Source organism: Lissotriton vulgaris, chromosome 2_1 (assembly GCF_964263255.1).
Source record: "Lissotriton vulgaris chromosome 2_1, aLisVul1.2, whole genome shotgun sequence".
NCBI lineage: Eukaryota > Metazoa > Chordata > Amphibia > Caudata > Salamandridae > Lissotriton > Lissotriton vulgaris.
This window is the reverse complement of record NC_141687.1, coordinates 1,263,043,268-1,263,059,982: the sequence shown is the minus strand read 5'-3', so window position 1 is coordinate 1,263,059,982 and position 16,715 is coordinate 1,263,043,268. Positions and strand designations below refer to the sequence as shown.

General features: G+C 40.8%; 1 protein-coding gene across 1 annotated transcript in view; it reads left to right on the top strand.

Moving 5' to 3' along the window:
• ETS1 (ETS proto-oncogene 1, transcription factor) overlaps window positions 1-16,715 on the top strand; it is an 811,579-nt gene that overhangs the window by 759,439 nt on the left and 35,425 nt on the right. Inside the window, exon 7 of the mRNA XM_086956985.1 lies at window positions 15,892-16,010. Within this exon, the coding sequence (XP_086813111.1) occupies window positions 15,892-16,010 (119 nt within the window). The remainder of the gene's footprint in view (window positions 1-15,891; window positions 16,011-16,715) is intronic.

Genomic DNA, 16,715 nt, shown 5'->3' with positions numbered 1-16,715 from the left:
AAATTCATGATTCTCAACCCCAAACCCCTCAACCCCCACCCTAGGTACAGTCCAACTGGAACGGGTCCACACAATCGAATACCTGGGGATTACGCTTAACGAAAATCTAACGTGGTCAGCCCACCAGTTAAAAGCAAATATCAAACTGGCACAGTTGGCGGGTGGTATTATGAGAGTAGCGAATAAATCACCCTACCGGCCACTCACCCCAGTTATCCAAATCTACAAGGCACAGGCCCAGGGGGTGTCATTTATGGGGGCGAACTTTGGGGTCATATCCCATCACCAAAACTACTGACAACTGAGAATAAGTTCCTGAGGCAGATTACCGCTCTTCCGTTGGGTTTCTCCCTTTAACTCTCCCTTTAAGGTTGGATTTGGGCCTCCGGCCCATAACGGAGGAGCTGGGGCTCAAACCCCTAGCATTCTGGAGACGCCTATGGAGCAGCCCAGATCTCTGTACTTACAGAGCGGAGCTACAGGAATTCCTAACGTTGCCGAATGCCACAAGAACACCTTGGCTAAACTACATTAAGAGAACTTCTGAGGTAATTGGACTTCCTGAACTTTGGTTAGATTCAGTAAATACAAGTAATAGGACCTCCAGAAAGGCACTATCGAGAGCCTATTACGACCAAATGCTCTTACAATCTGTTGATGGCATCCGAGATGGATCTCTAACCAACCAGTTCATAAAAATCAAAGACTCCTACCAATTGGAAAGTGTCCTAGATGCCATGACTCCGGTAATAACAAGGAAACTATTCCTTCAATTGAGATATGGGACCCTCCCCCTGGCATCTTTTACAGCAGCATGGTCTTCCCGCTCCCCTACAGAAAATTGTCCCGCATGTGCCCACATAAAGGAGAATGATGTACATGTGATTTTTTTCTGCCGAGCCTATGAGAGGAGTAGGAAATACTGGCTCGTTCCTTTACTCAAAAACATGGGATTCAGAACTTTTTTACCCGCCTATAGAGTTTTAAAGACAGTCTTGGCCCCAACTACCGTATTTGCACTATCTAAATTTTTAACTTCAATGTGGTATGCCCGTAACCGCTACATTAAGAGACTTGGTGATTTAGTATAGATTTGATTTCCGGCATACCTCAATCAATATTAATTAACTTTGATCACTACTGTTATTTAATACGTTCTTAAATTGTAAATGAATTATGTTATGATGTTATGTATATCTTTTATGATCATGTGATCGAAATAAAGATTTTTCAAACTCGATTGCCCATTTCAACTTTTTAAGATCCACACGATGATTGTGAAGTTGTGCTAGGAGATTCCCCTCCCCCGGGCTTTTCTTCAGCAGTCTTAAAGATTTATTAATCGCTTTTTTATGGGAACTCATGGCTGATTTCTGAGTGCCCGAGATCTTCCTTGTGCTAGCGGGAGCTCGTGGTGGAAAATGCCGTACAGTTGTTGAATAGTTATTTACAAACTCCATTGTAAATTTTTCCCAGCCTGCTACTATGTTGCCAGAAGGATAATTTAAGGAGTTCAATTGAGTTTTTGCAGCTTGAAGTACCTCCACGGTATTTGCTAGTTAAGTTTTAATACGCTTAAGATTGATGGTGTAACTGTCCTGCGGCCCTATTGCATTTAAAGGAACATCATCCGGAAGAGCTCCCAGTCTGATTTCTTGAGGGCGATGATCGCTGTCACCCTTATCTCCTAAGTTGAAACCCAGAACGTGATGAAATAACGTGAGGGAGACCAACGTATAGTCAATTGAAGAAGTGGACGCACCTGAGGTAAATGAGGCCACAGATGGTGAGTCGTCTGGGAATCTTCTGTTTAAGACCCACAGGCCCATGTGTTCCAGATCTTCCAGTAGTGCATTTGCAGACTTAGAAGCCTTGTATTGACTGCTGAATAATTGGGTTGGTATGTTCAAGTGGTACGACTGGGCCTGAATGTCACTGTTGGTGGAAGAGCCTAAGATGCATTGATTGAGGTCTCCAGATAGGATCTATGACAAAATTTCGACAGACAGAATTTCGACCTACACAAATATCGGCGTAATTATATCGATAGCAAAAATATCGACGCCCTATGTACAACATGGTAAGTACCAAAATATCGAAAATTTAATATCGATGTAAAAAATATCGTTGTTAAATATATCGATTTTTTTTAAATTTAAAATAACATAAAAAAACTGTAAATAATACATAATAATTACTTAAACATATTTAAATATATGTAATATTTGTTAAAAAAATAATAATACATATTTAATAAAAAAAAATAATAAATCATATATAATATATAATTACTTAACAATAATTACTATTCCCACTCCAGTGGGTGCAACAGTAGGGAAAACTGACCCTGAACACTAAAAATACCCCTTTACCCAAAAACCTAAAACTGACCCTGAACCCTAAAAATACCCCTTTACCCATAAACTGAAAACTGACCCTGAACCCTAAAAATACCCCTTTACCAAAGAACTGAAAACTGACCCTGAACCCAAAAAATACCCCTTTACCCAAAAACTGAAAACTGACCCTGAACCCTAAAAAAACCCCTTTACCCAAAAACTGAAAACTGACCCTGAACCCTAAAAATACCCCTTTACCCAAAAACTGAAAACTGACCCTGAACCCTAAAAATACCCCTTTACCCAAAAACTGAAAACTGACCCTGAACCCTAAAAATACCCCTTTACCCATAAACTGAAAACTGACCCTGAACCCTAAAAATACCCCTTTACCAAAGAACTGAAAACTGACCCTGAACCCTAAAAATACCCCTTTACCAAAGAACTGAAAACTGACCCTGAACCCAAAAAATACCCCTTTACACAAAAACTGAAAACTGACCCTGAACCCTAAAAATTCCCCTTTACACAAAAACTGAAAACTGACCCTGAACCCAAAAAATACCCCTTTACCCAAAAACTGAAAACTGACCCTGAACCCTAAAAATACCCCTTTACCCAAAATTAATTAATATTACAAATAAATTACTTCCCACCCTATTCCCCTATAAACCCACAACCCGCTCCAGTAGTAAAACATATAATTTAGTTAAAAATACACATAAATTATCAATTAATTAATCAATTAATCAATTAAAATAAATCATTGCCAATTAATATTTAATTGCAAAATAAATTAATAATTGAAAAATAATTATTTAATTACAAATAAATTACTTCCCACCCTATTCCCCTATAAACCCACAACCCGCTGTGGTAGTAAAACATAATTTAGTTAAAAATATACATAAATTATCAATTAATTATTCAATTAATCAATTTAAATAAATAATTGCCAATTAATATTTAATTGCAAAATAAATTAATCATTGAAAAATTAATTATTTAATTACAAATAAATTACTTCCCACCCTATTCCCCTATAAACCCACAACCCGCTGTGGTAGTAAAACATATTATTTACTCTTATATATTTTTAAATTATAAAAACATATTAAACACATATTATAACTATTAATTTAAATACTTAACTTATATTTCTAACACATATTAGTAAATCGAAATTACTTACATCGATATATATGCTATCGATATTAGTAATTTCGATATTACTTACCTTAGGGTCGATATTCTGGCCATCGATATTCTGGACATCGATATTCTGTCCCATCGATATTAGCAACTCGATATAAGTGTAGGTCGAAATTAAAAACTCGATATTTTGACTGTTTACCCTCCAGATAGAATTAGATTTGGTGCCGTTCGAGTAGTCATAACACAATGTAAGTGGTCCGTTAGGAGTTTTCCCTCCTGTCTCTTATTTTTGGGGTTAATGTAGGTGTTGGTTAGCTGGAATAGTTTCTTCTTACCCCCACAGCAGTGTTTTTTTCACCAAAATCTATAATACTGATTATTTACAATTGGTAATTCACCAGTGTGACGTTATTCTTTTAATATGCACGTTTTCCATCAATGGGAAGCCTATTCTTTTCTTTGTTAAATATGACAAAATTCATGTTTCCTAATAATCCACATTTAATATAGCCAGTTTCCTCAAAACGTTAAGAGATAACGTCTAGAGATAAAGTGCTTAATGAGTTAATCTAACAGCACCATCTCAGGATCAGAGAGAAACTGATCGGAATTTCTGCCAAAGCAATGTTGAAACGCTAATGAAAGGAATCCCTCTGATAACAGGTCAGTTTTGAGAAACCCTGCGATTCAGATACTGTGTTTTTCCAGCATCTTGGAAGCATAGTTAATAATTATCACAGCTTTGCATGATGATTGACCTGGATTCCCGATTAGTAGGGCTATTACTGCTGGGCGACATGAACTAACTTTCAGAGATCTAAAAGTTGGTCGTAAGAGTTTTTGACTGTAATTTAGCAAGGCCAGACACACACATAGTATGTGGAGCAGGATTCCTTTGGTATGTTTGCAAAGGTGGCACTGGTTGTTGGGCCAGGGTTACTTACAACAAGCATTGGCATAGCCAATATGTCTCGCCTTTGGAACCTTATAAGTGTTTAGCCATGCAACACTTGAAGTTGTTGCATTAAGGATATTGTGCTGGATAACTAAATACTTATAAGATCCCAAAGGCGAGACCTATTGGCTATGCCAATGCTTGTTGTCCTTCCTTATCACCCTCGTAAACAGAGATCTTGCCAGCTCGATAAAGAGCTGCTACTTCTACAATGGGGCTGGCAGCTAGCTGCAAAGTCTCAATTGAGGTTACAGGGTTGCTGGGTAAAAGGGGAATTTGAGCTGCATTTTCTACTTCTGGAGGTATGTGCCAGTAAAATAGCATGTTTCTTTCATGTGGTTGTGCCAGTGCGTCACACGTTACGGAGGACACGGTGGCTGGTCTTTCAGGGAAAACATCTCAATATGGATTCAATGGACTCTTCAGGGGGGCGAAATGCATTTCAGGCAGCTTGAAATTGATTTTCGCTGGCTAGTTTTTACAGTGTCATCTGATGATGCGTTGCTTTCTCGAGTACGGGTGCAGATCAAAGTTCCACAGAGGAGCGTCCATTGTAGTGTGTGCCAACTTGGTGCCAGAACGGTTTAGCAGCATTATTTGCACAGGGGTGTGTAAGATTATGAATTGACCAGCAAAGCTTTAGGTTTTTTTTTTTCAGGGGGACAGGAAGTTTCCTACAGTTTTTTTTTCAGTCCTTCTTCTCGAACTTCACAAACCTTCCAAAAATCTGAAATAAAGTTGGCACGGCGCATTTGTAGCAACGAACAGAGGGGAAGAAAACAAAAAACGTATTTACACGAACTAATCAGTGAAGAGATTATTACATTTGCAATTGTTACACATAACCAAACGAAACTGGCACATTTAAGCACATTTCCAATACCAATGCAATCTATGTAATCACCCCTTGCAGCACATTTATTGTAGAGTCCTACTTCCTCTGTTTCCTGTCCCGCTTTCTTTCTGCAGTGCATTAACACGTGTCTCAGAGTCTGCGGGCATACTGTGAATGAAAATACTGTGCACTGGTTCAAGGTTCATACACTGTTAGTTGTACCTTATTAAAAATGAATCCGTATTGGCCAGAAAACACAGTGTCACTCACGGAGAAATTAGTATGTTCACTGCTTCTAAAGTGGAGAAGTGTTGGGCTCAATGTCCACGGACTCGATAATTCTCGCCTCGTGCCTACTCTAATCATAGGTACAACTCTGGGCAATAGCTTGCTTAATCTCCACAATGGCCCCAACATCGCTGGGATTCCTGGCTTCACCTTGGGGGTGCCCAGGAGGGGGCATCTCACAGGGAAAGCCAGGAAGGGTTCCACAGCGGTATACAGCGCCAGGATGCCCCGAGATGGGGCGACAGTGCGCTTTACAAGTATACACACATTTACATTTAAAGTGATGGAACTGAGTAAGTGAAACCGAACTCTCGCTATTGTTTGTAACCAATGACTAACTGGAAGCAATTATAAGCATTCTACACTACGAATGATAGAGGATCAAAGACAATTTTTGCACAAGACGCCCCACAATAGGTCACAGTGAGGTGCTTCTAAGCTGGAGATATAATAAAGGCTGCAAGAGGTGAAATTGTAGCTTCCGTGAATATTTCAAAAGGAGCACGTTATACAGTCCGTGTCGTCTGCTCTTGGATCTGCTATGTGCTCTGGGAAAAAAGAAGGTTTTTATTCTGTGAGCAGAAGGAGAATTGATTGCACTGCTGGGTAATGGAAGAAACGATTTTGTTGGATTTTTGATGTGCATCAACAAAAGCAAAAGGCGGCAGTGTAAACGGCAACTGCACTACCTAGGCTTGTCACAAGAGTGATTTAGACTCGTATTGCCCCTCTCATATGGCTAGCTGCCACATGACCGCAAATGAATACAGAAGAAAAAGCTGATGAGAGGAACTACACAAGATAATCAATAGTATAGTACACAAAAAGGAAAGTTCATTTATTGTTGATTTCTGTTGCAAGTCTTTTTATTTTTCGAAATCCTTTGCAAAAATGTGGAACCAGCCAACACTTTTCACCCGTCTTCAGGGCAAAAATTTGCTAATGAAAATGCGGATCTCAATATTATGAATCCAGCTGTACACGTACATGTGAAGCGTCCTTATTGATGGACAATGTCTCCAGGAATGAAGGCCTTATGCCAGTAGCGTGTACCCTTAAACCCTTGGTCCAATTTCAAGCTCTGTTGCCTCCAAAAGGTGAAGAAGTAAAACAAATGGCACTATAAGGCATCCAATGTAATCAGTTAGTGTACTTCCAGTATCCAGATGTCAGTTCATCCTGGCGAGCCCATGTCTGGCAGCAATAGTAGTAATAGATTTGATGTGCAAGGACGTCCACTGTGAGCCGCTCGATTATAGCGAAGGCTGGAGTGTAATTGGATCCCAGGGGATTTTTCAATCTGTCAAACTGGGTGCAGTGGTCTGGCCAATTTCAGGATAAGGGGAACTGATAGGGTGATGCTCAACATAATTTTGACGTAGCATAAAAAGGGTGAGGAATTCATGCTATTTCCAACTCCACAGTATTTAACCTGCAAAATTGAATTGTTGCACTCTTAACATAGCGTCCTAGTGAGGTGACGTTATCAAGAGATGAGAACTAAGTTGAGCTGAAAACTCTTATGCAGTGAGATCTCCTGCTCTTTTGTGGAGTTGCAACAGCGCTTGAGCCCCCTACTGGTTTTGCAGCTTCCCAAAGGTGTGCAGCAACCTAAGATGTGGCTATGTTTTTGGGGAATGTAGGAGTGGCTGTTCAACCAGTGCTCATACTCTTAAGTTCTGCCACTCTGTTCTGGGCTGTGCCTTCTCAAAGATCCCAATCTCTCCGCATGGTGGAAATTGTTCCAAGGTAGGAAGGCCTGGAACATTTTCTCTGTAAAAGAGCTCAGCTGTATTCAAGAGGAACTAATCTCTGTTTTAAGAGTCGACTATGACCTATACCATAGAGGCGGTGAAGTAGCTCCCTTTAATATTGGGCGCTGATAATAATCAGTAACCCCTAGGTTGAGACATTTACTAGAGAGCAGGTGAACACATAAACTCTTAAGTAAGAACCATAGCTCGTCCATGAAAGGTCTACATTTACCCTGTAAGTACCATCATTCTATGGATTCACTTACACCAATGCTACCACGTCAAACTAGCCCGCACAAGGATGGCCTTTCAGGCTATTAGCTGCCTGCTTACTACACCTGCCTGGCATACAGCTCAGACATCTATGAACCCTAGGCTCAACTGCTCTGTGTGTTGTCTCACTGTCTGCCTCCGCTCCTCAAAGTGCTAAGAACCTGTGGCAAGGTTAATGCAGCAATTTACAAAATCACAAATAAGTAGATATTTTTTCCCCTGCTCTCAGTACTCCTCCATTTTATTGGACAAAAAGCTTTACAAATCAGTAATAAAAACAGAAATGCTCATTGATAATCTTCTTAAAATCAGTGGCAAAGTAGAGGAATTAGCACCTTCGTGCCGTTTTTCAACAGGCTCCTTACAGAGATCTCCACTACTAAGAACATATGTATCACAGCTAAACAAGAGGACTCATTAACAACATCAAAAACTCCACTGACATTTCATGTGCAGTCAACCAAATGTTCTATTACTGATTTGAGAAAGCACCTTTCCAACAGTGGCCAACATCATCCAAATGACTAAGCCTCTTATGATGAAGTATAGTGTCTCTGCTAGTAGGGCTGAGGAAAGCCTATTTCAGGCAACTCTCACAATATACATGCTTCAAGTAGCCCTTGTCTAAGAGAGTTAACTCATGTTAACATTCATGACAGAACTGGTTGATGACATAAAGCAGAAGAGAAGGAGGACATGACACCATCTTTTACCCATTGCTGTTTGTGTTGTTTAGGTTAACGGTCAGCGCCAATTGAGCATACAGTCCATCAAATTCCAGGCCATCGAGTGAAGCCCATTGTGACTTAAGAGGCTAACTTAAAATGTGCTCTGCTGTGGTGCCTCCAACACCATAGAAATAACATCAAATAAACTGCTGGGATGGATGCTTGGTGCTCAATGGCAGTCCTTGAGGCAAGTAGGAAAAATGCGCAGGAAACTCGTGGTCCTCCTCAGAGTGTTGCTGATCAGAGATTGAAGATTCCGTCTCTGCCGATGATTCAACCATTTCAGTTTCCTGTTCAAGACTTTCATTATTGGGTGGCACGATCTTCTGAAGGCATACTAATGCGAAATGTAGAATGATTAGGTTTCATCTAAAATTCTAGGACTGGACTGATAATTATCATATCTGTATCCCTAGAATGTGTGGTGTAAAGAGTTACTTATATTTTTTATGGAAGTTAGGTGTGGATGCTATGTGCATGCTCATGCAATGCACATGCTCATGCAATGCACAGCACAGGGGAACGAGGGATGGAAGGGAGACAGAAGAGTAATGCTCACTGTGAAAACCTGTATGTTTATTGCGTACTTCGAAAAACACTCAATCGGGAACCCCATTTTTAAGTTGCGCATTCAAGACCTGTTGTAACTTCTCTTGTGGGCTGAAAGTCATCCCCCTGCTTTTGATTTTGTTTGTTTCACTATCCTTTAAAAATCCTTGATGGCTAGTTGTCAGACTTGCCTCTTTGTCCCTCCATTTCGGGTTTGTTCCTTCCAGGCAACAGGGACTAAGTAAGTACTGTCTCATTACACTATGGTTCTTCATCCGTGCTTTGGGGGACTATAACATTCTTGGTTTCCGGCTCTGTTACTGTCTGCCTGTGTTCAGCTTTGGTGCCATAGCTGCTTAGATTATACTAAAGCATTCCTCCCTCCCATTTTCTCTTAATGCAAAAGTTGTGTCAGTGCTGATTTTGATTCTTTGCCCTTATTTTAAATTAATAGCTTTCATTTATCATAAGATGTTGAGCGGACACCGGACTCGAACCGGGATCCCCAGTTTACAAGTCGGCAGCTCTCATCATTGCCATATACTTTTCCTAGACTTGTAGTAGGGCTTAGTACCTCACATGGCCAAAAGAGGTCACACAAGACACCCAGTGACAACCGTTCTCTCACTTGCTTAGGCTCTAAGGCCTCACTTCTCCGGTGGGTGCACACACGTTTCCCAAGCGCTTCGAGGTTGGGATTGTAGCCGGCTTTCTGGCCTCCTGGTTCTGTGTTCATTTCTCCAAACCATCATTTAAGATTTGGTCCGGTCTCTTCTGACAGTGTAATCATACCTGTCTGCTATGCGTGTCCATATAAAGTTTGCCTTAAATAAAAATGCCTAAATAATAATATAAAATGTGACTTCCATTCACCGGCCACAGCTTGAGGGGCAGTGGTTGTGTAGGGGTGGGCTGGCCGGACGTCGGACCCGCTCTGCTGGCTAACACCAACTAGTTGTCTGCTGTGGCAAGGGTCCGCCTCAGCCTCTGAAACTCAGTGCCCTGAGTCCAGCGCGTGCTGAGCAGAGTTTGTTAAGCATGGCACCAGCCCCAGGTTTATGCAGGGGCTCTCCTGTCAGCTGGCAGCTTGTGCGAGAATGAAGTGCACTCAACAGGACGGCTACTCCTGTCAACTCCCTCAGCCATCAATGATCTTCGGCAGCTGCTTCATCTCTAAACACTTAACGAAAGGCTTCAGGTCAGTGCAGGCTGTGCAGCAGCAGGACCTTTTCATTTCAAATGCATGCCACTGCCAGAAATTGCTTCTGCCACTGTCAGAAGCCATAATTATTCGACCTCCTATTGCTAGTGCCTGTGCCAGTCACGGTGACACTGACAACAGGCGCTGTGTCTCTAAAGGCGTTCTGAACACAGCGTGCCATGCCATGCCATGCCTTCTCACCCTAACCACAATCTACAGCTGCAGACTGGTCAGCAACATCTCTGTCACTGTGCCAGCCAACCCATACCACAATGGTGACTGACTCCCGTCTCCAGCACATCACACTGTCAGAGCACCTGTCTGCAGTGAGTGACTCCACTGACCCCAGCTGCAGCGACCAGGCTGAGCAGACAGAATTTATCCAGCACTCAGTGACTCCGTCCGTAAGTGAAAGATAATATAATGATCAATCATGTTCCTGCTGTAGAGAAATTACTTTTGACTCACCAGTAGCTCAGATGGTTAACACATGGCTGTAGCAAAGCAAGTGTATTCTGTATATCACAGAACAGTATTTTATGTGGGTAGCTCAGGGGATACTGCTTTTGTCACAGAGATCCTAATCTACAAAGTGACCTAAAAACAGTTTTCAAAGACATCAGATGCATGTTGCTTAAATGGGTATAATTTCTAATATTTATAAGGTTTCCCTCACCTTTATTGCTGGATTTTGCTTGCAAAAAATGTGTCACTCATAATTGTTGAATGTCCCTTATAAGTACACTGAAATATTGAAAATGTCACACACAACCATTCTGAAAGCTTGGAAGGGTATACACTCAAAATATAGAGTAAAAAATTCGATATTATTAAAACATCGATATATTTAACATCTATATTATATGTTGAATTTCTAAATTTATGTAAATCGATATTAACTTACTTACCTCAAAATCGATACTTTTGTAGTCTATATTCTGTCCATTCGATATTTTGTCCATTACATTTGATATTTTTGTTTATTTGAGTGGCACGAGAGCTCTTCACTTATGGAATTCATTTGTCTTCAGAACTCAGAGCGTAGATATCATAATGACCGAGGTGTTATATTTTTAGGTTTATGTTGTCCTGCTGGAAGCCTGAACATGTAAGCATGTTTTACTTTGGTTTTTTCTTTTTTCGCTTCACGATTCACACGTGGGTGTGGTGCCGGTGGTTTGAGTAACAAACACGCATTTACCCCGAAATGAGAGTTATTGATGTTTAATGAAGAACTTCTTCCAGATTTTGTATTAAGCAATTTACTCCTCAGCTGAAATAAGTTACTGTTGACTGTGTGTATATTGTTGTTATAGATTAGCACGCTCCTGATGAAGGGTCAAGTATGGCCCGAAATGCATTGAGCTAAAGAAGAAGCACAGAAGAAGTTGTTGAAAAAACTTTTTATGTTTATATATTGTGAAACTTTTTTCATTTTGTTCGCAAGTAAACAACGTATGTTTATGAATTTTCATGAAGATCTCAACAAAAGTTTACATTTTGGTGTCGAATTAAATCAAAATGAATATGACAAGTTACAGTCTAATATTTGCTAAAGTGTGTTTATTTGGGTTGAATTACTAAAAGCCATTGTGCGTAGAGGTCGAGTCCTCAGGACTCAAGATAGGAAGGTTAACTTAAGAGGCACAGGAAAGGCAACCGTGCTACCTCTGCAGCACGCGGATTAAAAGGCTAATATTCGAATTAAAAATTTTAAATTAGAATTTAATCTATTTACTAAAGGGAGTGCATCTCCGCATAATTTCAAATTCATGTACGTAAGTCCCAAATGGCAAACGTTGTATTCCCGGGGTAATGGTCATAGTTTATGCTTTATAAGTTGTCTTTCCTTTTGTTGACATTTACCAGTGAAATAACAATGTCTATAATCATATCTTATGCACGCTCAATTTCAGCAATCTGTCCCCCTCATGCAATCTCACCCTGTAAGGGTTGCCTTACATTCTCATGGGAGCAGGTTTGGGTTATTATACAGTTGCAACTACAAGCCTGCACGCTTTTATTCAAATGATGTACCTCCTCACACAATGGATTTGAAAGCATGACAATTGCCCCTCGCCTGCCATCATTGACATCATATAGTAATTACTTTGGCCCATAAGCACGGGAGTCTGGTCCGATGACCATAATTCCTCAAATTTCATAATCCGGGACTATTCAAGTCAGTGTCTTAAGAGCCATTTACTAAAAATGCGGTAATTCTGGCAGCATAAATAAATATGGCTCCAAGCTTTGTGGAATTATAGTCATCGAACTGGAGTTTTTTCCTCGCTCTTGAGGCAAATCTTACTCCAGACCACCTTCTGGTGAGATTTCTCTATGCTTATGGTCACAGATGGCCACTACCACTCACATTGAGAAACCATCTGTCCGCATTGAAGAAGCTGCCGCTCGAGTAGAACATCTACTCGAGTGGCAGAAAGAAGCAGCGCCCTTTTGTGCTGCATATGGTGCAGTTTCCACTGATTTTCCAGCGTGCTACTAACACCAGGCTTTAAAAACCAGCGCAAACGAACTGACCTAGCGTGGAACTCCGCTTAACGTGGCAGAGTTTTTGGGTCACTTCGTGGAGTTCTGAACTCTGTGAACTCCGCCCAGGCCTACTGTTGACGACTTGTGTACAGTATGTTCCACACACTTTTTTTGGTTCTGCAGAAAAAGATCCAACAGGGAAAATATTATACTTAGTCGACACTCAGTATTGTAAGCAGGTTTGGAGTCTTTAGACAGAATCATTACAGCATGACAGTTTCAAGATAATATAGAAGACTGTGTGCGCCAAGTGCTAACCTATGTGCATGTGCTTGTTTAGCTTCAGAAAATGGGTTACCTGTAAAGTGTGCACCACAGAATGAAGGCTGCAGTAGTATGACCTTTTGCAACTTCATACCTTGGGTATTGTTATTGAAGAGTGTCTCCTTGGACTAGTTTAGCATAGAGGGAATACTTTTCTTAGTAGATTCTTTCTAATGCTCTGTGATGTATTTTTCATGACTGCTAGCAGTGTGCTACAGAGAAAACTCTCTCCATGGAGTAAGCTCTGTTTACAGTACCCACTTTTCTACTTATAGTCACTTCATTTCTCACTATAGGTTCATTGACTGTGAAGGGTTTGATACAGCAAAAGGCCTGTATCAAATATTCGAAGTAGGGCATTAGTCATGTAACAGAAGTTGAGTATCTGAAGGAAATTAGTTTTCTCTGAACAGCTGCATACAGATTGAACAAGGTCTGCAGTTGGGGTTACCCATCTATCTGTGGTTGATTGTTAATATGAACTTGGCTACCCATAAACTGTATGGTGTAGGCTGACTGTTACACATATCACAGGATTGGTTCACCTTAGGGGGTTGTATGTGTGATGGCATTAATGATGCTTCTTGTTATTCTGTGCTATTTTGTACTTACTCAATTGTGGAGCAATGTGTACAGAAGAATCTCATATAATGTCATGAGTGATGTCATCAATTATGTTATTTGAAATTTCAGGAGTGGTGTCATAAATGATATCATAGAACATGTCATGAATAACGTAATATGTGAGGTCATAAGCAGTGCATGGCCAGGGGAAAGTCATAGTTAGCTGTGCTAACTATAACTGGAGATTTTCTGTCTTTTGTTTAGTTCAAAACATTAATGTTGTCTCTGATACATTCACCAATTGGATTTCAGCCCTAGGACCCCTTCGCTTGGGCCAATTTTGGCCCACGGGGACCCCATCCCCCGGGACAGACCATGGTTCTTTGGGTGCCCCCAGGGCATTCAGTTTGCAATGGGACCACAGGGAGAGCCTCAAGGCCCCCATGGTCCCTGCTGCCTCCCCGCTCTTGCTGGAGCTGGCTTTGCTTTCACGCATAGGGAGCTTCTGAACATGCAGCTCCTTGTCTATGAAAGCAATTTATCTGTTTCCCTGCTCGCTTGACAGGAGGCAGTGAGACAGACAAATGCTCCGCTGTCAGTAAGCAAGAACATTTTCACTGATCTTACTTGCTGAAATGGAGTGTTTGCTGTGGCTTCAAGGGAGTGGTTAAAACTCCTGCCAAGCCACCGCAAACAGCTATGTTCCTGGGGTGGGTAGCCTAGGACATAGCAGGAACTGTCCCTGGGGGGTGGCAGTCTACAGGACCACCTATGGCTCCATGAGGGGGAGGCATGTGGCCCCCTCAATTGCATTACATAGCCACAGGTAGGTGGGATCACCAGGGCTGTGGACCAGTTGATTTAAAACAAATGCGGGACACCCTTGTTTTTTTTTACCGCGAATATCACAATTTCATTATCTTTTTTTAATGCTTTTTTGGCCTGTCCAATTTAATGTGGTCTGGGTATTCCTACCCTGCCCCAATTTCTTTATTTTTTAAAACTTTTATGGGGGACTTTGCACAAGCTGAGTCCCAAGATGGCTGCCAACATTTCCTGGGTGAAGTGTTGACAGCCAATCAGAACTCAGCATTTCCCTGCACGAACTTGTTATTATTCGCAAAGTCCACACAGTCACAGATATCACTTATTGTATTTTATTAAATTTCTCAACAACTACTGAACGGATTTACACCAAATAAGAAAAAGTGTAATCTGCGTAACCAAATCTTCCTTTCTGCAAAATTTTGTGTAATTCCATCCAGCAGTTCAACTTGTAGGCTTGTTGACAGGTCCCATGGGAATTAACATGGGATAACACAGTTTTTATTAGCACCTTTTTCTCGGTCCCCATTTGACAGATCACCCTGGAACTTTCCATGTGTAACAAGAATCAGCAGCACACTTTTTCGGGGAACTTTTGCGAAGATTCGTCAAACAGCACCAGAGACATAGGCAAGTCAAAAATCGCTTTTTCTATGTAAACATGGTCCTAACTACAACTACCTACCGGTGACTGCAATATATGTATATATACCTTCATACATAAACTTCATAAATGACATGGAAAAATATAAAGAGGCAGGGGGTGTTTGGTTTCGTTGTTTATCCCCACATACAAAATGACTATTAAGAGTGTATCTGCAAAGATAGAATTCCTGCGATGTAATGGCAGGTAATGATGGAGCACCTTTCCCATGTTGTAGCTCACAACATAATGGCATACAACCATCTACTTCTAGCAGCATTTTCCCACAACACTGGTATTGAGTAATTGGCTAGTACTGCATTTAACAACAGTTAGCATTTTTTTAAGGAAAGTGTGTGTGCAATCTTTCTGCATCATGAGACCTAGTGGACAGACCGCCTGTGGTCTGCTGGAAGGGATAATTCAGGAAAGTCAATGCAACCATTAAGCTTCTTCACACCTATCTCCGTTAGAAAAGGAGTATAGGAAAAGTGAACAGCACAGACCAAAATCATTTCTAGAGTTATATATAGTAGTAAAAGGTATGGACTATATGAGTACTGTCTCACTTCTCTACATCATATCACTCTGTCCTACCCAACATTCTTCTTTTGTCACTGGATTTACAGGGGCGTTTCTATTATGGTAAATTGACAGAGCGGGTAAAAAAAGTTAACACTAACTGATTTGTTGCATGATTTTGAGAGTCTATGGTAATTGGACAATCAATATCACTATGTGTAGCAGTGGTGGTACTTATTCTTCGGATGAAAGCAGACTCATCAGTGAGTTCGGTGACATAGGGATGGGATTGCTTATGGTGGAATGATCCCATTAATAAGCAAGTGAGATGTGGTCTTTGAGGGTGACCTGTAAGATATTGGGGTCCTGCACTTGTTTTGTTTGGGATAAAGGATCCTCAGGTGACCATTTATTAAGAATTGTGTTGGTGTATGTGTTCACAGGTAGTGGCCCTATCCAGCTGTGGCAATTTCTGCTCGAGTTGCTCACTGACAAATCATGCCAGTCCTTCATCAGCTGGACAGGTGATGGCTGGGAATTCAAGCTCTCAGACCCTGATGAGGTAAGTGAGACTAAACCTTACACGTTATTCTCGTTTAATTGTGTGAACTTCAAATATCATTGTGATGAGAGAGATCTTGACATAATAGGAATACATGAAAAATTGCTGCAGTGACAGTCAAATATTTTACGTAGAGGTTATGATTGATTTATATTGGGCCACAATGTCGCCCATCTTATATATATAATGACAGCCTGAAGTCCTCAGTCTCACAAGTGGCATACAGTAGTCCTGGATAGAAGAATATGCTGGAATATCAAACAGCGATGTAAGCTATAGTTGTACTTCGACTTAATGTCACAATACCAGATACGATGAGCTTTATAATTAAAAAAGGGTAGGGATCTTTTTTTCTCTAATCTTATAGATTTTGGGGATTACACTATGTTAAGTGAGTCTCAAAGCAAATGTTGGGACTCCCAGATGCATTTATGTGAACCTCAGTCACATCTAATGTGAGTTTCAATACTGTCTCGTTTGTAAGACCCAACACATGATTACCCTGGCTAAGGCTACTTAAAAGATGTAAGAAAGGTTCAGATCAGTCAAGACTTTTGTTATGTTCTTGAATAAGGTAGTTTGCGGGAACCGCAGGTACATCCCCAATGAGGCACACCAAGAATGATCATCAAAAGTGCTTCATAAAGTTTTCGAAAGTATAACGTTTATTTTCTTTAAAGTTATTCCATTTGTAATTTGTTTGTA